The following is a 23,521-nucleotide window of genomic DNA, read 5'->3' on the forward strand; positions in this document are numbered from 1 at the left end:
CTTTTTTATTTTAGAGTTGCAAGCTTGGTAGATGATAGGGATGCTATGGAGTAGCATATCTTGATTTCAGTAAGACCTTCAACAATGTCTCCCGTGATATTCTCACAAACAAGCTAATAAAACATGGGCTAGACAATGCTACAGTTAGGTAGATTTAGAATTCATTGTCAGAATGAACCCAAAGGGGAGAAATAACTAGTAAGATACCACAGGTTTTCCACTGGGCCCTGTACTTTAAATATCTTTATAAATGAATTGGACTAGAGGACATACTTATCCATTTTTCAGATGACATCAAATTAGGAAGGGTAGCTAATATCCAAGATGAGAGGATCAGAACTCAAAATGAAAATGACAGATTAGAGAGCTGAGTCAAAAATAACAAAATTAATTTCAGCAGGGAAAATATAACATATTACACTTAAGTAGAAAATATTAAATGCAGAGATATAGGATGGGTTGCAAATAGTGTGAAAACAGTACATGAGAAAGGAGTCTTGGAGTTTTAGTAGACCACAAGCTGAATGTAAGTCAACAATGTGATGTGGCAGCTTAAAAAGCCAATGCAATTCTAAACTGCATCGATGGGAGTATATTTTCTAGATCAAGGGAAGTACTACTGATAGGGTTTCTGAGATTTCTTTTTATTGTTATAAAAAACTACTGCTGCAATGTTACACTTGTTTAGCCATTACTATATCATATGCTGTTTTATTACATTTGCAGCCTACCTTTCCTTCAATTTACACTGCATGGGACAAATGGTTCTCCTCCTCTTACTTTAATCTCATAACAATCTGTTGGCATAGGTCAGGCTGGGGGTGAGTTCAGCTGGACTGTCATAATGTAATATTTTGGAGCTTATATTGTGGGGGATTATTTACCTCAGTGACTAATGTGCAAGTACACTGTTTTGCTGAGAAAGGCAGAATCCACTTTACTAGAAATGGGATGATCTCACTAAAGCCACAATGATTATTATTTTAATCTTTAAATTGTATTATGCTTTAAAAACTTCAATGAACTATTTCATTGGCATAGCTTTCTTGAGATATATTCAACACTGATATCAGATTAGTATATCAACCCAAGGATAAAGCTAATCCAGTTTCAGGATTAATCAATGCTTAACAAGAAGCTGAACCTGATTTACCACCTCTGCATAACTAAGATATGTAGTAAGTTTTAAATACATATTGTAAATATTGTTTTTTGTGTGCTATATGTGGGAAGTACAGTGCCTGACAACTGTGGTAAAAAAGAGGACAGCATATCAGTATAATTCCATATTTGTGTTCTCAAGAAAGCAAGGGCACAGTGATATGCCAAATCAATAGCAACCCCTGATGTTATCTAGATTTCATTCGAGGGATTTAGTCAGACAAACAACTGTAGCACATTATACCCTACAGCACTTCTGATAAAGAGACTACAGAGTTATTATAAAAGACAAACCTATGGAAATTTCAAGTCTGATATTTACAGATCAATAATAATAATAATAATAATAATAATAATAATAATATTTCTTACCCGCCTTTCCTTGTGGCTCAAGGTGGATTATAGAACAATTAAAACACATAAATATTGTAAAAATACCACAACTACACATATTAAAATGTATTTCTATAAAATACATATTAAAATACACAAAACATAGAAGTAATCACATGTTTAAAAACTGTCTAAGTAGGCCTGCCAGAATAAATAGGTCTTTAGATGGTTTTTAAATTCCGACAGCTCATTTAGCTGTCAGAGCTCTTCTGGCAGGTCATTCCACAGTTGTGAGGTGGTCAATGAAAAGGTCTTCTGGGTGGTGGTTGCCAGTCGGGTTCTGGGAGGCTAGAGCAGACACTCCCCAGAGGACCTAAGTGTTTGAGGCAGACTGTATGGGAGAAGGTGATCCTGAAGGTAACCCGGACCCAAATCATGTAGGGCTTTAAAGGTCAAAACCAGAACCTTGTACTTTGCCCAGAAACTAATTGGCAGCCAGTGGATTGACTTTAGGATAGGTGTAATACACTCACTCCTATATGTTCCTGTAACCAGTCCGGCTGCCATATTTTGAACCAACCGGAGTTTCTGAACTTGGTACAAAGGTAGTCCAATGTAAAGCGCACTGCAGAAATCCAACCTTGAGGTTTCCAGTGCATGCACTACCATCTTAAAATCCTCAAAATCAAGGAAAGGGCGCAGCTGGCGTATATACCAAAGCCAAAGCTGATTGGAAGCACTCCTGGCCGTCGCATATACCTGGGCTGATATTTGGATAGGCGGATCCAGGAGTACTCCCAAGCTCTGAACACAGTCTTTCGGGGGGGGGGGGGTATAACCCCATCCATAACTGGTTGACACACCTCCATTCCCAGGTTAGGATCCTGTTTATAGAGTTGCTGGACACCTCATTGTTGGCCTCTGCTCGAATTACAGCATCTAAGTCAGGTCTTATGTGAGAGATTTTATCTATAAAATAGTTGTTAAAAACATCACAGCAAGCTACTGAAGGTTCTAGCAATGGGTTCAGAGGGGAGGGCACCTGTATAAATCTTCTCACACCTCTGAACAGCTCATGCGGATGTGAATCTGCAGATGCAATGTGTGCAGAGAAGAAAGCTTTGTGCATAAAAGGGAAAGCATTTTATAAGAATCAACATGATAATATTAATTCTTGTTTCAATCTGGATTCTTGTAAAACATTGAAACTACAGTTTTAACCGGAAATACAATCATGTGGAGTTTGACATGGCTTAAATTTAAGAAAGAACTCAATAGGAGATTGTAGTCATGAAATCAGAAGAAGACTGGGACTTGAAAAGATAGCTATGAAGGTAAGATTATGAAATGTATCACTGACTATAAAGTTGGGATGGTTCAAGCCATCATGTTTCCCATTTGTATGTATGAGCGTGAAAGCTGTACAGTGAAAAAAGCTAATAGGATGAAAATTAACCCATCTGAGATGTGATGCTTTAGAAGAGTTTTGCAGATAACTTAGGTCCCTTCCACACAGTTGTATAAAATCCACATTGAACTGGATTATATCACAGTGTGGACTCAGATAATCCAGGTCAAAGCAGATATTGTGGATTATCTGCCTTGATATTTTGAATTATTTGGCTGTGTGGAAGGGCCCATAGACAACTAAAGAGAGAAATAAATGGATTCTAGAGGAAATCAGTCTCCCTAGAAGCCAGAATGGCTAAAGTGAAGCTGTTGCACTTTGGCCATGTCAGAATAGATGATTCATTTGAAAAAGCATGGGTAAGGTAGAGGGCAATAGGAAAGGAGTAAAACTGCATTCCAGATTGATAGATTTAACCAGGGAAGCCATGGCCTGACCCTGAAGACCTGAGAGAGCTGTTGGAAAAAGGAAAACTTGGAGGATTCCTATTCAAGTATGAGCCACAAGTGGAGGTATAACTGAAGGCAGTTGTTGCACTCCAAAGCAGGATCCCATCTGACTTTAAACACCAAATGGTTGAGTTAAAATAGCAAGCAGTGTATTGAAGGTAATAAAAGCCAAAGCAATAAAAAGTAACCCACAGTAAAAGGTAAATCCAATTGATTAGGAAGGAAAAGGAGCAATTAGTCCAAAGAGAAATAGTCCAAAGAAGTCAATGAAACTAGATGCTTGATTTCAAAGGCAAATAACAGCAAAGGCACTTAAAACAGGAATCAAACAAAGACAAGAGTCCAGGAACTTGGCATGAAGAACTTAACGTGAATCCAATGTTGCTTCGTCTGAAGCTAGATAACTTGGCACTTATATCACTATCCTATTTCCCAAACACCTAAGAACAGATTTTTCCTTAACTTTGGTTTCACTTCTAACATCTGCTGTAATCTGGCTGAGCACTGTAATTTATTTATTTATTTATTTATTTATTTATTTATTTATTTTATTTACTGCACTTGTAGACCGCCGTTCTCAGCCCTAGGGCGACTCACGGCGGTGTACAACATTTGTAATTGCTGGTTTGTTTGTCTTTGCTGGCTAAAAACACTTCTGTTCAAGGCTTCTGTTCAAATCTGCACCTGGCAATAACTGACCAGGACTGTGGCACAGAGCCTTTCCCAGGCTCAAGACCTTGAGAATCGTCTTGCAGCAACACAGGCCTCTCTGACCCATCAACCAAACTGCATTCAGGCCCCACATCTCTAAAACCAGGCCCAGGAAACAGACAATCATCTCCATTCCCTTCAGGAACATCTTCATGGACAGCATTCCCATTCACATGAGAGGAATCAACTTGAACATGAACAACACTGTCATTCCCATCATCCAAAGCAACCTGATCATTAGACACAATCATAGGCTGACATTTAGACAAATCACAGGCTGAACAGGCTGACATACAACAGCAGCTGACAACAAAGGACATATTAGTAGGCTAACCTTGTGGATAGATAGATAAATGAAAGAAAACTATCAAGCTAGTATTCAGTCAGCAATAAATTCATTATTTATGGATGTATGCTTATGTCATATTTTTAAATTAATATAAACAAATTATTGCTTTTGTTGCATGCACTATCCCCCCAGAATACATCAGTATTTCCAGCTAATTAAAAAGTCTACAAGTTCTAGTTGCATTCCTCAGTATATTAAAAGATCTGCATATTTGATATTTGCATGAGCAGATGATTAAATTATTATGGCAAGTCCCCCCCCCCCCTTCCTCAAAATCCTCAGGAAATAAATTCTCACAACCATCACAATCAATCTATTCTCATTTCTTTTGAAAAGCAAGTTCAGGTAAGTTCTGACAAGGCTGGAGTCAAAATGTTGCCACTGAGAAATAATAAGGAGGTATCAGAATATGCAGAACAACAAAATATTTCTTTTTCCAAAAGAGGAAAACACTACCATCAAATATAGCTCAGTATGAATCATGGAAGTTCTCTCTCAACCCACCCTGAGTCAGCCTCAGGAACATAAATTAAAATGTGCATATTAGCCTTTATTTATTTGTTTATTTATTTATTTGCTATACTTGTATACCGCCGTTTCTCAGCCTAGCCGGCGACTCAACGCGGTTTACAACAACTTATAACAAACAACAGTATACAGTTTAAAAAGCATAAAAACATAATCCACAATACATATATCAATAAACAATCCAATACATCTCTTGACTAAAAACGTGATCCAGTTTCGTCGTCCAAATTGCCAGTCCTTCAATCATTACACTTATTGCACTGGGTTAACCGAACGCCTGCTCGAACATCCAGGTTTTTAGTCTTTTCCGGAATACCATCAATGAGGGGGCTGATCTTACCTCCATGGGAAGGGCGTTCCAAAGCCGCGGGGCCACCACAGAAAAGGCCCTGTCTCTCGTCCCCGCCAGCCGCACCTGTGAAGCAGGCGGGATAGAGAGCAGGGCCCCCCCAGAAGATCTTAGGGTCCTGGTGGGCTGATAGGCCAAGATACGTTCGGATAGGTAAGTTGGGCCAGAACCGTTTAGGGCTTTAAAGGCCAACGCCAGCACTTTGAATTGAGCCCGGTAGCAGATCGGCAGCCAGTGGAGCTGGTGCAGCAGAGGAGTTGTATGCTCTCTGCGCTCCGCTCCTGTTAGTATCATGGCTGCCGAGCGTTGGACTAATTGGAGCTTCCGGGCCGTCTTCAAAGGCAACCCCACGTAGAGAGCGTTGCAGTAGTCTAAACGGGATGTAACCAGAGCGTGGACTACTGTGGCCAAGTCAGACTTCCCAAGGTACGGGCGCCGTTGGCGCACGAGTTTTAACTGTGCGAATGCTCCCCTGGTCACCGCCGAAACCTGGGGTTCCAGGCTCAGCGATGAGTCCAGGATCACACCCAAACTGCGAACCTGCGTCTTCAGGGGGAGTGCGACCCCATCCAACACAGGCTGTAACCCTATACCCTGTTCGGCCTTGCGACTTTACCTCCTTATGGCTTATGGTATCTTGTGAGAGAGAGTATTTGTCTAGGAGGTTAGGATATACTGAATAATTTTGATATATCTGGCTCTGCACAAATATCCCAATGCAAAAGAGCGAGAGAAATTCAGTATTTTCTTAACATTTTTACTCTTTCATATAGCTGTCAGAATTGTTCATCTCTTCTGACATTTTTAATTATATTTATGAGGGCTAATTTTAAGAACCTGTTGAATCCCCCCAACCACCCCATCAGCTTTCTCACAGCCTAGCTTTCACAATGAGACATCCACAACATAAATCAGAAATGTTGTGGCCTAGATGATTACTACTTTAGTAATTAATTAATTTACACTTGAAGAATTTAGTCCTTTCATAGCTGCTCTTTCATGTCTTAGTGTTCTGATTCTTGATTACTGTATCAGTTAGATTGGAGAACCAAAATATAGGAAAAGTTTAACTATTTTGGTGTTTCATCATGTACTTTAAAGTTCTGTAAACCACCTATGATAATTGTTTCTGTTTTCTCAGTATTCATCTGAAAAATTTACTTTGGCTCTTTCTTCTTCAGCTTTCCTCCATAATCATTGCAAGTATTATTTTTTTATCCCCACCCCCTTTCTCCCTTACATCTTGAGACTATGGTTCCTATTTCTTCACATTTTATTAGAGATTTCCCCTTCTACAGAGAAACCTGTAAGAAGAAGTAGGAATTTGAAATGAAGGGTAAAAGGAGATGGATGTGACCATGGCTTTCCATTATTAGGGTTCATTTCAAATGGAGAAGGCTATGCAACTCAACCAAAAGCTACAAGAACGGGCCTATGAAGAAACCCAGAAAATTGGCACTGCAAGGGAGGTCCCACCCTATTTGAAAGCAAGCCTGTGTTAGTTGTACTCATAGATTAAGAAACTGTATGCATTGCAGTTGGGGATATGCAAATATTTTCTCAGATCTCCTCTATCTATTTAAATAAATGTTCCTGAGAACAGAACTTCATAACTATACTTGAATTGCCCATTCATGAAATATCTTGGGATGTGAATGCTTCCCTACGAATAAGATCGGGTTGAATATGTTCTATTTAGAAGCTTTACAATCTACAAAAACATTTCCTTCTCAAAAGCCTACATGCAGAAATATGAATCATAAAGCTCTTTGATCCTACTTTGATTTATTTTTAACATAAATGCTGAAGTCACCTGTTCCAATTTTTTTTTAAGTTACCTCTATGCGATTACACTAGGATTCACCCCTTCAGTCCTCATGTATTAGCCTTGGCAAGACTTTTGTCTGACATAAAGTGCTTATGGCAAAACACAGAATTCAATGCAAAGGTCTTATTCCCAGGTAGGTGGCATATGATTCTCCTCATATTTAACAGCAGGATAGGTTCAACAATAAAATGTCAGGAGAAAATACACAGAGCATCTAGGAAGCAAAATACAATAAAGTTGACCCAGACTGAAAATCAAGTCAGTATCAAAACAAAGAAATCATCAGGAGAATATTTTTAACAACTACACTAGAGTTGTTGCCAAGATTTATCTTATTGTTCTGCTAATTCCATTTGACCCAACCAGTCATACTTCCTCAGACTGTAGCTACCAGGGATATGTGAGGATATATCCCCTCAGGGATATCTAGGCTTACTCTCTGCAATTTCAGCTTTCATTAAAAAGTTCCTATCCCTTTATTTGTGCAAATAAAAAGGAAAGTGTGCAGTATTTTATTTAATTTCTCAGCAAAATGATTCCAACCTACCAATGTTTGTTCTGTCCTATGAATACAAAGGGAACTGAAAAAGTACTGTTAACTTTAAAAAATAAAGATGAATATTAATGACATAATTAAATTACATTTTAAAACAACTGAAGCATCAACCTCACACTTGTTCACCTTGGAATAAATTCCAATAAACCCAATGGGACTTAGTTCTGCATAAACATGTATAAAATGAACTGTTGTGTGCATTTTCACTTTGTTTAGTTTTTTATTACACTTTTCCAGGATGTATACATTTTTCATAAATTGGATAGAAAGAAACTGAGATCAAAATGTGAATGTAGGAGAAGGCAAAACTATCAGTTTCATCCATATAGCCAAAAGATCTTGAGCACTTCTTGATTTGAATTCCTGTTCGTAATGCTGCTTTAGGGATTGTTAACTGTGGCTGGTTTCAGGCTCTACTGGTCACCAGTTTGTTTCCAAACGCAATTTAAAATTCTGGTTATGACCTATAAAGCCCAGGATGGCTCCTGTCTAGACTCTTGAAGGCCCATCTCTTCCCACATGAGCCTGCCCAAGTACTAAGATTGTGGGAGAAGGCACTTTTCTCCATCCATCTACATAAGCAAACTTGGGAGAAATACAGGAGAGCCTGCTGCCAGACTCCAGAACTCTCTTGCAAGTAGGGCTGGGATGGCTCTGCTATTCTTTGGGCAGCAGGTAAAGGTCTTTTTGGAATGGATTGTTTTGAAATAAAGGGGCCTTTATCGTTCAATATTAGTTTTAAATCATTAGTAGTTTAACTGGTCTCAATCAAGAGCTAAAAGCAGGGAATAAATAAAATAATAGTTTAATACATTTTCAATCACAACTGTATTTATATTTTAACCATAACTGAATTTATTGTAACTCTGTTTTATAAACTGCTCTGAGTTCCAGTTTGGGGAAAGACTGAGGCATAAATAAAGGAGTGGATGGAAAGATGCCTTCTCTTGTCCGTTATAAACACTTCTATTTTTAACAGCTCTATGGTTTGCAGGTGCAACATTATTTTCTCTATAATGAAAATCACAATATATAGTAAATTTTATCAGGACAAATGAGTTATAATTTACTTCTGTTTTTTAAAATATTTAATTACCTAAATTAACTCTTTTTAAATGGGATAGAAAGAATTCAAGTTTTTAAAAAATGAACATGGGGATAAGTGAAATTGAAAGAATTACTTATTCTTTTTTTCTCTCCAGTCACGAAATGCTACTCATTGGACAATTTCTGGATGCAGGAATAAATTTCTACATGCATTAAGAAAAGCTAAATATCCAAGGTCTGAGTATTATTAACTGGTATTATACTCTAAATAGGAATACATAAAATTCCTTACGTTCTGAGCAACATTATGTAAGAAACATATTTAAGATCCAGTAAAAATCAAATAGTGCATATGAAGCAGGCACTTGACTCTGCATACTTAAACAGCAGAGTGTCAGTCTTACATGCCCCCTTCATTCTTGGCACACATATCAAAGAGACAGATTACTGGCAGCAATTTACTTCTCTGAGTGTATCAAAGCAAAGGAATTTCAGCTAGGTAGAGAACATGGGAAAAGTTAAGCACTTCAGGAGTTAACCGTACAGCTTCATCAAATCAAACACTGCTGAAGGTCTACTTATAAAAACATTGACAAAATTCTCTGGTTGATTTGATAAGGACTAAGTAGGATGAATTTTACAAAGAAGAGGCAAAGGAGCAAATGTAAATATTAACCCATGAACAGGTTTTAAGAATGTGATAATAACTGCCCAGACACAATTTGGGACTCCTACTTCTAAATTAGCACTCTCTGGCTAATGCCTTGTTTGAGTGCTAGCAGAGTGTAAATCTCCCTCAATGTACTAATGCAAGGTTTCTACAGTGCTAGCCGTACAATGCTGCATGAAGGCGCTGGAGCACGTTTCCACAGCCAATCAATAGCTGGAGGAAGCAGGGGTCACCATGTCAGTGAATGTGTTTCTCCACTCAGTGTGGAGAATAATGAGGCCTGTTTCCTTTTTTTTCTCCAGCTGTGAAACTGCAGTTGAACGCCGGCCAAGAACCTCCTGTCATCAGATTGATTGTAGGGGTGCATTGTGAAGCATAAGGCGTCACAGCCCAAATAACGTCTCTGCAGTAACGTTTTCTGCACCCGTCTTGAAGCATCTACTCCACTTACTTCTAAATAGAAAAGTTACCTATAAAGTTATAGTTACAATGGAACTGAAGAAGTTTGTGAGCTAAAAGATGCAGTAATTACAAATACTATTCAGAATGAATCAGTGGCTCTTGATGGCAAAAGTTAACAATATACCATACTTCTTCTGAAAGTCATGACCTAAAAGTGTGTTGTGCAAGTTCACTATCAGCAGTACAGGTTTTCAATCATCCAAAGTGGATGAACTTTCATCATGCCAAATCAGTCTCTCGTGTAAAAATCTTACAAATCTTATCACTGTATTAGAAATAAATCTACCTTCTATTGTCTATAAACTGTTTTAATTAACTGATTACAATCAATTATCCTTGGCTATAGTTGTTGGATAAAATTCATAACTCAGCAAAGAAGAATATCCTCAAAGGCTTTAATGTTGAGGCCAAACTAAATACACACTCAAGTGTTCAGCTAGAAGGCATACCAAAACAAAAGAATGGAAGCTCATAAGAATTAGACAAAGCATTGGTGTGCTCCTTCTGCATTTGAAAGATAGAGGCAAAAGATAACATTTCTCACCTGAAACTTTATTTTCAAAAGTGGTTTGTTTCTAATTTCTTTGCAAGACATAGTTATAAGCATTTATAATTTTAAAATAAAATGTATAATTATTAAATCAAATTATGGAATCATGGATTGTATTACTTGGAAATGGTTTTAATATATTGTTTTTCTTATTTCATCTATTGATGTCATATATTTCTGTTTTATCATAAGTTGCTGTAAGGATCTTTGCTCCAAAAAGTAAGGTAAGACTCCAGGATTAAACTGAATTGCTAGTAAACTAGAAAAGAACCACTTGTGCAAGTCCCACTAATTCAACGAATCTACTATAACTGGGAATAACAAAAACAATTTACGTCTATAGTTTGCATATCTCTATTGAGTGAAGAAAAGTTACATTTATGTAATAAGGCATAAATATTACACCTTTGAAGCATGAGTATGAATGTAGGGTAGCTCTTGGCTCTGCAGGTTCTTGGATTATCTAGATCAATTTCAATTTGATTTCAGCTTGGTTAGATGGCTTTGCTTGTCTTGGATTATGACCTTCACTGGGAACTGGACAAGGATGGCTTGTTCTGTTGAACTTGTTAGCAGCTTAGATGCCATCAATCAAGATTTGCTTTCAAGTCAGTGGGATACTGTTTCACAGTAGCTCTGTTCCTTCCTGGAGGAAAGCAGATGGTGGTTCAAGGGAATTCCTGTAATATCTTGGCTTCTGGCCTGTGGAGCAATTTAAGACTTTGTGTGTCTCACTGCCCCTCAACCTCTACATGAAACTACTAGGAGAGGTGAAAAGAAGTAACTAGTGGAAATAAATGACTAGTAGGGTGTCACAAAATTCTGTCCTGGGCCCAGGGCTGTTCAACATCTTTATTAATGATTTGGATGACAGTTTTGAGGGCATGCTTATGGTATCAAGTTTGCAGATGACACTAAATTGGGAGGGATAACTAATTCTCAGAATACAGGATCAGAATTCAAAACGGCCATAACAATTAGAGAGTTGGGTCAAAACTAACAAAACTGACTTCAACAAGGATAAATGTAGGATACTACACTTAGGCAGGAAAAAATTAAATCCAAAGATAAAGGATGGATGACACCTGGCTCAACAATAGTACATGTGAGTATGATCTTGGATTCATAGTAGACCACAGGTTGAGCCCGAGCCAACAATGTGGTGCAGCAGCTTAAAACGCTAATGGGATTTTGAGCTGCATCAAAAGGACTATCAAGGGAAATCATTCTTTGGTCAGACCTCGACTGGATACTGTGTCAGATTCTGGGCACCACAATTCAAGAAGGATATTGACATGGTGGAATGTATCCAGAGGAAGGCGACTAAAATGACCAAAGATATGGAAACCACTCCCTATGAGATGCGAATTAAAGAGCTGGGCATGTCTAGCCTGCATTAGAGAAGATTGGCAGGAGACCTCATCGTCATGTTTAAATATTTGAAAGGATGCCATAAGGAACATGGAGCAGGCTTGTTTTCTACTGCCCTGGAGACTAGAACTCAGAGCAGTGGGTTCAAAATACAGGAAAGGAGATTCCCTCTGAACATTAGGAAGAACATATTGACCATAAGAACTGTTCAACAGTGGGACTCTTTGCCTTAGAGTGTGATGGAGGCTCTTTCTTTGTAGGCTTTTAAACAGAGACTGGAATGCCATCTGTTGGGGATGCTGTTATTGTGCTTTTCCTGCACGACAGGGGTTGGACTGGATGGCCCATGTGGTCTCTTCTAGCTCAAATGAGTCCATGATTCTAGATTCTCCAGAGTTGGGTTCAATGCTACCAGTATACCAATGACCCCTGACTCCAGTACACCTTTTTACCAAACTCCAAGTAAGCTGTTTCTAAATCACAATTTGGCATTGGTTATGAACGAGGGTGAATAAATTGAATTTTAATTTGGACATGGTGGAGATGCTCCTGTTCAGTGGAAGGGTAGATCAGGACACAGAAATTAAACCTATGTTGGTTGGCATTACATTTGTCTGAAGACATAAGGATGCAGTGTTAGACTCAGGTTTTATTTTACACAAATGCTAGCTGTGTTGAGATACACTTTACTATATGTACTCAAATATAAGTCTAAACATTTTAGTCAAAAAATGAACCCCCAAAATCTGGGTTGACTTATTTATGGATCAAGGTAAATACAGTAGACTGGCAAAGGCAAGTACTTAGTCCATCCCAGTAGAACTTAAAAAAACATAATGCCCCCTCTACTCTCTCCGCCATGCTATCACATCTGGCCTCTTTTAATAGAAAATTGCACTGGATAGACCACATCAGCTCTAGTTTCTGATACAAAACATATGCCATGGACAGAGACAGGGAAGGTGTGGCAGGTGGTGCAAAAGTAGCGGAAATAAAATAAAATAAAATAACATAAAGAGGAAGGAGGCTTGTGGACCAGAGTTTTGTCCTCGCATCCAACTGGTGGTCCGCAGTCCACAGGTTAAGAACCACTGTTCTAGAGAGTGCTCAACTGTGGAAGGCTCTTTCAGATTGTGAACAGAGATTAGGATGTTTTAAGATTCCTACAAACTCGCTGCCTCACATCTTTCAAGAAAACATCTTATGGAATCATCCAAGCTTTAGCAAAATTCTGTAATGAAGCCTTAAAAACAAACTTCTTTCTGCTAATTTTTCCTAATCAAGTTGTGAGTTTGTGGAGAGTATATATTGTTTGATTATCATGTATTAAATGATATTGTGTTAAATGATCTGCTTGATGCACCAAATGTCTTCAAGATTCTCTGCATAGCAATTACATTATTGCAGGTTCTGCCATCTGCCAGATTCTACAAGAGCTGCAATCTGGCATTTTCCTTCTATTGTGTAACATTTATTTTATTCTAAATTGCATGTATTACAGAACCTTGTATTGAGTGTCTGTAGGGTATTTTGGAAATCACAAAACAATCTGAAAGTAAAACTGTTCAGCATAAGAGCTACTATAGTAGAAGTCAGTAAACTCTAGAGTACAAAAAAAAGGAAAAGCAGCAGCGTCATTAAGCTGAAAGGAAGATTGCAAAATGGCAAGGAAGTCATAGTATGGGTGTGATATGCATCCATATCTCTTGATGATATCCCAGCACCTATTCTGCAATTTTTTGAACTAAGTGTTTAACCACTCCTTTTTAAAGAAACTTGACGTGCTATCTGGTTTCAACTGAGATGAGTATGTGTCCATTAGGCAAACATCACTAACTCATTTCAGTCAATGGCCTTAACTATCTGATTTTATATTTGCTCACTTGGCTAACTATGCTCTTGGAGGAGTTAATTCTTGACAAACATGCAAAAAAATGCTGCTAGAATGAGTTGGCAAATGCAGAGCTGAATAAAGGCCCATGGACCAAGGAAACAAATGATGCACAGTCTTCCCTTCTAAGTCTGGCAAGAGTGTTTTCTGAGGCAAACACACACGTCACAGAAGGAATTGCCTATTGTCCGACTTATCTGACCAAACATTAACACACAAAATAGCAACATTTTTGTTGCTATAAATATGCAGAATTGGTGATACCAAGATACCATCTTTTCTTCCTTGATATTCATATTTTCTCCTCTAAACAACAAGATTCTCAAATGATTTGACTTCTGGGGGTGGATCTGATTTATTGCAATAAATCTCTGTGCTACTTTAAAGGCAAACAAATTTTATTTGACACTAGCTGTAATACCCAGTGTAGCTTGGGAGAAGTCATTAACCATCATAAATGATCTTTCAGGATGAATGCCTCTCTCTTTAGGTGTTCAAATATTTCTTACATTGCATATCAGTTTCATCTGCCCTCGAAACAGTATGTCTTTCCTGGTTAGTGACCAAACATACTACTCTGTATGATTCAAAACAAATAATATGGATGTCTATCAAGCATTCCCTAAGTAATTGTTTTCTGCCACGTAGAGTAGATAGTCAGACCATCCCAAGCATCCCCTCCAAGTTTTGGGAAACTCCATTCTACTAATGATATGTGATACAGTAACGAACGGACATACTGATAATACCATTCCTATGGTTTGCTCAAAAGCTCTCAGGAAGGTGATTTATTTAAATTCAACTCTTCCTATTTTTTAAATGATTTACCACTGTATATTTCATGAACTGAAATGTAATTGTGAGGTCCCCGGCCTCCCTTTGAGTGAATTTTGCTTATATATTAATCTCTCCAAAGTATCTCGTGCACAAATAATGAAAATGCTCAAACTGTTTCCACATGTTGTACTAATGAACAGATATAAGAAGACAGAAATTTGTTTTCATAAGATGCATGGAGTACTATGTAAGTCGGCAAGTTTTCATAGAAATATGGAAAAGCGGGGGGGGGGGGGTGCTATCCCTCTGATCAGAAGGAATTAAAATGCAAGAAGTATACTTTGCATTTCAATTTCTTCTGCTTCACTGTTTATTATATTATTTTTTTTGTGTCAGGAGTGACTTGAGAAACTGCAAGTCACTTCTGGTGTGAGAGAATTCGCCATCTGCAAGGGCATTGCCCAGGGGACACCCAGATGTTTTGATGTTTTACCATCCTTGTGGGGGGCTTCTCTCATGTCCCTGCATGGGGAGCTGGAATTGACAGAGGGAGCTCATCTGTGTTCTCCCTGGATTCGAATCTCAAACCTGTCAGCCTTCAGTCCTGCCGGCACAAAGGTTTAACCCATTGCGCCACTGGGAGCTCCTGATTATTATAATACCTCTTAGCCATGGACCCACGCAAATGCATAGCAACCTAAACTGCGGTAACACTTTGATGAAGTGGCCCATAACCAATGAAAATGTTGGAAAAATAAAATCTATTGCTCCTTCAAAGTGGAACAAGATGTTTTGTTGTTTAAATATATATAGGTAAACAAAAGACAGATTTATATAAGGAATACATATACTACAATTCTTACTATTTACAGTTTTCTGTATTGGCTTTTCTCTGTTCCCTTACTATCCTGGCATGTAGAAAGAAAGGCAAGTTATGGGGCAAGTCTTACCCACTTAATTTCTACACATGAAACATCTTTTAAAAGCAAATCAGGCCACATAAGAGAAAGGACAACCAAGAAAGGGAAATGGGAAAACGATATAGCTTGATAAATTAGTTTACATTACAATTTCTGAATCTTCCAGCCAGCACTCTGCCTGAAATTTTCCCTCAAAGCTGTACCCTAAATAAATAATTCCTTGCATTGTGCGACTGTAAGTCCCAGCAGCCGTAGTCAGCAAAGCAAAAAGGTCAGGCTTGTTGAGAATTGTAATTGGACAACTTTTGGAAGGCCACATGGTTCCCAGCTTGGATTTCATATGGAACAGATTTTTCATTATCATTATAGCAATTCTATTACTAATAATAATCTAGAAGCAAAGAAATATTTTAGGTCTGAAATATATTGGATGCCAACTACAAAGAAACAATGACTTGATATTATTAGTACACAGAAACACACAATACTCACGAGGCTGACCTTCCAAAATGAGAAGAAATAGATTAAAGTTCTTTCTCCCAAACCATTAAACAATAAATGGTTTGATATCATTTAAGAAGTTCTAACAAAGTTATTTCTGGTAGATTCCACTTATGAAAAAAGCTCTCATATTGACTGCAGGATACTGGTTAACTGAGCAGCTATTATATCAGGAGCATCTGTCATGGCAGATGGCCAATATCCACCTCCCAATTAGTCTTTTAACAGCAAGGAGCCACATATTTTTAGTTGGTACTTGAAAAAGCAAATTTGCAGGAATAAAGCCCTTGTGTTTCTCAATTAGAAAACACTTTATACAAGTATAACAAATGTATCTCTCCTCTTTAGGCCTTGCAGTCATTAATGGACCAAAGGTGGTGAATCAATGTCTCAGCTATACCAGATAATGGTAATGGCATCTCTGCAAAATATATGTATTCCAAAGGCTTATTAGTCAGGAATGAGGCAAGCCTAAAACCCTTCACTATAACCCCTGGCAAGTTAAATTAATACAAGGCCAACTGTTTTTTGTTATTTTTAACATGTATGCAACTATAGCACTGGGGTTTTGTTTTTGTTTTTTTTGTTTGTTTGTTTTTGGGTTTTTTTGCCCTGCAAAGCTAGGCAACGGCGGAGTGTGGCCCTGGATCTATAGCTACCAATCCACCCACCCCAGTACCTATTTTCTGGCTGAAAATGGGTGAATTTTCAGCTACTCACCATTTAAATATGACATACACACCTTTCCACTATCAAAGAAATACAATTTAAACTCAAAAGTGAATCTCTGACCCCTCTTCATTTCATTTCATTTCATTTGTGTGTGTGTGTGAAACACACAGTATTTTTATCATTTTTTTGAGCCAAAAAAAGAGTGGGGTGACTATTACGTAGTGGAGGGAAAATCCAGCTATGGATATTCACTCGGCTGGCAACTGAATGAAGCCCCATAGCTGAAATACCATGGGAGTGTGTGACTATTACACAGTGGAATACAGTATATTGGGAGAGGTGTGTCAGAACAAAAGATTGCTTCCCCATACCATATCTGTCTGCCTCTTCATACCACTCCTTACTCAAAAGTAAGTACAGAGGACATGAACCACTTAGGACTATAAACCTGCCCCCCCCCTTTTTTTTGTGGTCCAAATACAGATCAGATCCACCATGCCTGCAAATGCCCACATTGGCTTCAAAGGAAGATTGATATACAATTTGAAAATGGAGTTGTGTAAGTAGTGTCCACAGTTGAAGACATTGAGTTAAAACTCCCTTACACTGTACCCTAGAGCAGGGGTCCACAAACTTTTTAAACAGAGGGCCGGGTCACAGTCCCCCAAACTGTTGGAGGGCCGGATTATAATTTGGAAAAAAAATGAGTGCATTCATATGCATACTGCACATATACTATTTGTAGTGCAAAAAACCACTTCAAAACAATACATTAATTGAAATGAAGAACAATTTTAACAAATATAAACTTATTAGTATTTCAATGGGAAGTGTGGACCTGCTTTTGGCTGATGAGATAGGATTGTTGTTGTTATTGTGTGCGTTCAAGTCATTTCAGACTTAGATTGACCCTAAGCGAGGGCTGGGTAAATGACCTTGGAGGGCCGTATCCAGCCCCCGGGCCTTAGTTTGAGGACCCCTTCCCCTAGAGTCTTGCTCTATATCAGTTCTTCAAATTTACTTTTAAGGAAGAAAAGAACTAGCTATGTAGTAAAGGTAAGTTGAGTTCACTCTGGAAAAAGCATGCTTATCAGCTTACTTGTTATTTGTGAAATATTGTGAAACAGGCCTGAGATATTTTCAGATGGAGAAATAGCATTCAGAAGGAAGGAGAGAGGGAAGAGGTCAAGGTGGCCACAAGCTGAAGAAAACAGGACTCTTGTACCCTCAACAGTTGTGGAGAAATGAGAATTTATGTTTGCGCAGCAAGATATTCCTGCTGAAATTCCCTCTTCTGCATAGTTATAAAAGTTACACTTGTTCTGCCTTTCTTTTTCTTTTTTTGTTTTGTTTTTTTTAAATCAGCAACCTTGGAGAAAGGCTGGTTGTAACTTACAAACTCCTATATGCTTTAGATCCAGTCTATCTGCAAGAGTATATTCTTCATTACAACTCTGTCTTGATTCCAAGATTTTCAAAGGAGTTACATCCTAAAACCTCCATCCACATGGCTAATGGGGATGTAAGAGTGAGCCTTCGCAGAGGCTTCACTCAAGCTCTGAAACTACCTTCACAGAAAGGGTAGACTAACCCCCTTGTTGACTCTACAGAGGAAGGAAAAGACTTTTATTTGAATAGGAACTACAGCTCCCACCCCTCCCCTCCCCCCACACATTTGCAGGTTTCACTTCTGTGGATTTAATTATCAATGTGTTAATAATAATAATAATAATAATAATAATAATAATAATAATGAAACTGCAAAGGCTCTGGCATAAACCAGTACAGGTGGTCCCAGAGGTCATCGGCACACTGGGTGCCATGCCAAAAGATTTCAGCCAGTATTTGGAAACAATAAACATTGACAATATCACAGTCTGTCAACTGCAAAAGGCCACCTTACTTGGATCTGCACGCATCATTCGAAAATACATCACACAGCTTGGGAAGTGTTCAACTTGTGATTTTGTGATACAGAATCTAGTATGTTTGCTGTGACATACTGTGGTTTTGTGTCAGTAAAATAATAATAATAATAATAATAATAATAATAATAATAATCCGGTTCTTGTGGGTTTTTTTCGGGCTATAGGGCCATGTTCTAGAGGCATTTCTCCTGACGTTTCGCCTGCATCTATGGCAAGCATCCTCAGAGGTAGTGAGGTCTGTTGGAATTAGGACAATGGGTTTATATATCTGTGGAATGGCTGGGGTGGGGCAAAGAGCTCTTCTCTGCTGGAGCTAAGTGTGAATGTTTCAACTGACCACCTTCATTAGCATTTGAAGGCCTGGCTGAGCCTAGGAAAATCTTTTGTTGAGATTTTCCCAGGCTCAGCCAGGCCTTCAAATGCTAATGAAGGTGGTCAGTTGAAACATTCACACCTAGCTCCAGCAGGAGCTATAGCCTGAAAAAACCCACAAGAACCGAGTGATTTCAGCCATGAAAGCCTTCGACAATAATAATAATAATAATAATAATAATAATAATAATAATACTTTATGTATATTCTACCCTATCTCCCCAGGGGAACTCAGGGTCGATTCCAACATACAACAGCAAACATTCAATGCCTCAATAGAACAAACAAGTACCGACATAATAATACCAAAAAAAAACCCCACATATGAAAACAACATTAGAACCTAACATCAATAAATTAAACCAAAAATAATCAAACAAAAATTATATAATGACATAAAATCTGAACTTAAAATATCCACATTGATTTACAGAAGCCAACTATCATTCACAAAGTTATGTGGGATTGGTTGTGTGGCCACTGATGGTAACTGGGCTAACATGAACTAGCATGTAGCTGCTGTTTAGCTAAAGCTTCTGCTACCCTGCCACTTGCCCTGCCAAAAGTGCCAGCCCGTCACACCATTTATCACCTCCCATCAGAAGAACACAACCTGATTTTGAACCACTTTCCAACAAGCCACTTCCTTCTGCCTTTCCTTCTGCAGAGAGATTTTAAGCCTCTTTCCCAATGATCTACCTCATCAACTCTTGCACAATTTTAAATACATTTTCTGCAATTTTCAGCAGAAGAAGGAAGGAGGTGCATCACTGGGAATATGATTTTAATTCTGACTCAGTCTTCATGATGGGAAGTTAGTAAGTGACGTGAGGAGCTAGTGCTGTCTGCAGAAGATCAAAGAATAGGATGAGGCACAGAAGGTGGAATGATGTGAGGAATGGAATAATTGGGAAAGAGGTTTAAAACTTTCATGGTGGGAAGGAAGTAAATGGAGTGAGGAACTGGTGCTGTTCACACATTGTGGAAGGACAGGTAGAGAGACAGAAAAAGGAGAAAGGTGAGGCATGGATCATTGGGAAAGGGATTTGAAATCTAGCCGCAGAAAGAAGGAGACAAGTAAATTGATCATTGGGAAAGGGATTTAAAATTTGGGTGAGTCTTTATGATGGAAGTTGGTAAATGGAGTGAGCGGCTGGTGCTGTTGCTGGACATGGAAGTAGAGCAGTGATTCTCAACCTGTGGGCCCCAAGTGTTTTGGCCTACAACTCCCAGAATTCCAGCCAGTTTATCATCTGGTAAGATTTCTGGGAGTTGAAGGCCAAAATGCCTGGAGACAGGTTGAGAACGACTGAAATAGAGGGACAGGAGAAAGGGTGAGGCAAGGAAGTGGATTAATGAGAAAGGGGTATAAAATCTGCCTGAGGCTTCATGTTAGAAAGGTATGAGTGATGGGTTGGAGTTGTTGCTGGTATTGGCACCAACAGCATACACATTTGGGGTGCTTACAATATTTGTGTTTCCGCTTTCATAGGATCCAGGGCCCCTAACTCCCATAGTCATAGGGTGTGTGTGAGACCTTGGTTTAAAGAAAATGCTTTTAAGAATGTGTGTTGGGTATTTAAAAGCATATATATGGCCAGTTTTCTGCCCTAGGATCCTTTTGAGAGCTTCACAGGCTTCCAAAAATACCAAGAAATGAGCATAAGAAAGTCCACTTCTGGTTTTGAAAAACGTTTATTTTTTAATCTTAATAATGGAGTAGGGAGTGACTGCAATCTATTTAAAAGGTAATATCTGTTCTAGAAACTTCTAAATAAAACAATTCTCCAACTTTTTAATGAATATATTCAATTTTTTAAAAAAACATCATATCCAGTTTAATTACAACTTAGTCATTATATTTTGTATGATTTCATGTATATAACATTTCTTTTAATTTGGAAAGCCACTGTAAGTCTCAGAAGGAGGGATACAAAATAAGTGAGTAAATATTCTGTGAAGAAAAGGCGCCAACATTTTCACTGATTTAAAACTACTGTGGCTGGGTTTCGTATCAATTTACATTAACCATCTTGAGCTGAAAGCAACAGCAGGGTCATTGGCATAGTTCCTGGGTGAAGTCTAAGTGCCAGGTGCACTGATTCAACATGGCTGTCACAAAAGCCTCCCCTCAGAAGCACCCTGTATAAATAATATCTGCAACAGTAGGTTCATCTCATACTCCCCATACTCTTCTGTACATAAGCCTATTGATTCCCAATATTTGCATTTGTATATACCCTTTACTGTTCCATTATTTGCACATAACATATGCTCTTTGCAAACTTTCAAATACAAAGGCATAAAGATACCAAGATCTAGAAAACAATCTGTCAAGCCAAAAGGTATCAAGCTGATTCAAGGGAGTTAAGGAAGAATCTGAGATCACTGCACTAGCTACACCATTGTGCCACTAAGGCACCTGCTTTGAACTGGGTTATTTGAGTCCACACTGTGATATAATCCAGTTCAATTCACATTGAACTAGATTATATGGCAGTGTGGACTCAAATAATCCAATTCAAAGCAGCTATTGTGGATTATGTGCCTTAATATTTTGGGTTATATGGCTGCGTGAAAGGGCCATAAGGTAAGGTACAAGTAAAGGTTTCCCCTGACATTAAGTCTAGTTGTGTCCGACTCTCGGGGGTGGTGCTCATCTACATTTCTAAGCCAAAAAGCCAGTGTTGTCTGTAAACACCTCAAAGGACATGTGGCCGGCATGACTGCATGAAGCACTGTTTGCTTCCCGCCAAGGCCAGACCTATTGATCTACTCACATTTTGCATGTTTTCAAACTGCTAGATTGGCAGAAACTGGGCCTAACAGCAGAAGCTCACCTTGCTCCCCAAATTTGAACCACAAACCTTTCGTTCAGCTAGGTCAGGAGTTCAGCGGTTTAAGCCGCTGTGCCATCAGGGTGCCCTAAAGTAACCAGATTTAAAATCCAATTTCTAGTTTCTACAAGACAAGCAGATCTTTTCACATACGCAATACTGTTTCTCTGGGACAAAACCTAGATCCCTCTCCAAGCCTTGTAACAGGTTCAAATTATTGAGGATAATGGATGGATCACAACGTGTTAGGATCACAACTCATCAGGGGTAGTGGAGTTTGAGAGGAGTATTCCTTGGGTTTATTTGATGCTTTAGGCAGGCAAAGGCTCAAGCAGACTTCTTTTAGAATAATAATGTTTGTTTACTTATCATTTCATGTATTCAATGATACAGGCACATTTCTTTTGAGGCTTAAAAACTTCAAAAACGTTTGGAGAGTTTGTATCTTAAACTTATAAACTTTAATTGTTTCTTCATGAACTATGTTGATTCACACAGCTCTCCTCAATAAGAGTTCACTTTAAAAGAAAACACAAGCCTCAACAATTTACTAGCTTTTTAACATTAGCTTCTGAACACAAAAAGACTTCTACACTCAAACTGACTCAAAGCTCAACTGACCTCTCTGTCAGTTGTTAAAACTAATCATTCTAAACCATCACTGAGTCGGTCACATGATCACAGCCCCTCCCACTGCTTTAGTATAAAGAGACAAGGTAACTGCAAACTACAATAGACATACACTTCAAGTTATAAACTGACAAATTTTAAAACAGACAAACATCAAATAGAGAAGGCTTGAAAAGGTTGTGTTTGCCAACAGAAATCACCTTCTACCACAAAACACCAGCCCTTGGAAATACTTTTTCCACAGACTGAGAGCAAAAATTGGCATATGCTTCATAAAGTGCAGGACGAACGACCTCGTCACACTAGAGAATAAATCCACTTTAAATATGGTTTCTGCCCCTTGCAGAATTCTGGAGTTTGTAATTTAGGGAGAAGCCTTTAACAGCCTCACTAAAGTGCAAACCCCAGAATTCTGCCGCAGGCAGCATCCGGATTTACAGTGGATTCATTCTCTAGTGTGATGAGGTTTTAAGTGATATGCATGCAGTAAAAATAATTACTGTACCTCACAGTAAAATCGTAGGAACAAGAAGCCAATATAGTGCCATGAAACGGTGAAAACTGCAAAGAAATAGAAGAAAATACAAACAAAATTAAGAGTTGGATTTTGGTAAGTAACATTAGAAAGCATCCAGAAGGAAATACTACAGTACATAATGGTTCCATTTTCTTTTCATTAAAAGCAGCATCTGGCAGTTCTGCTCTAACTTTTCAATTCAGTTCCTTACATGACAATAGTTATTACATTTGTCTTTGGCTTGCAGACAGAACATGAATTTCAATCTATAAAGAAATTTGTACTTTTTAAAAAACCCTCTTGATGAAGTATTAAAGCTCTGACTCAATTCATCTGCAGGAACACGTCCCCTGAATCTGTAGCATTTGACAAAAAGTTTAAGAAAAAGAGACAGAGATGCTACACTGCTAACAACAAGGCCATCCTTTTTCCAAAGAGTCTCTTTTAATTACGATTATTGAGGTAACCAGCTCCAAGCCTAAAAGCTGGCAACAGCACAATTTCTTAAAATGTCACCCATAACAGAGAGTAGATATATTGCTGTACTCCTTGGCATACAGTATAATGATGAACAAAGGCTGCAGCAAAGATAGGAACCCTGTGCCAAACTTTCCCAACTTCATTTTTGCCACCAGCAAAATTACACTATAACTCACTTCCAAGCAGCTCAGTACTGAAAAACAACAACTCTCTTCTACAAAAGA

At 38.4% G+C, this 23,521-nt stretch overlaps 1 protein-coding gene across 1 annotated transcript in view; it reads right to left on the minus strand.

Annotated features, from left to right (window-relative positions):
• PEX7 (peroxisomal biogenesis factor 7) overlaps positions 1 to 23,521 on the minus strand; it is a 74,766-nt gene that overhangs the window by 19,929 nt on the left and 31,316 nt on the right. The window contains exon 8 of the mRNA XM_060753436.2: positions 22,806 to 22,861. Within this exon, the coding sequence (XP_060609419.1) occupies positions 22,806 to 22,861 (56 nt within the window). The remainder of the gene's footprint in view (positions 1 to 22,805; positions 22,862 to 23,521) is intronic.

Source organism: Anolis sagrei, chromosome 1 (genome assembly GCF_037176765.1).
Source record: "Anolis sagrei isolate rAnoSag1 chromosome 1, rAnoSag1.mat, whole genome shotgun sequence".
Classification (NCBI taxonomy): Eukaryota; Metazoa; Chordata; class Lepidosauria; order Squamata; family Dactyloidae; genus Anolis; species Anolis sagrei.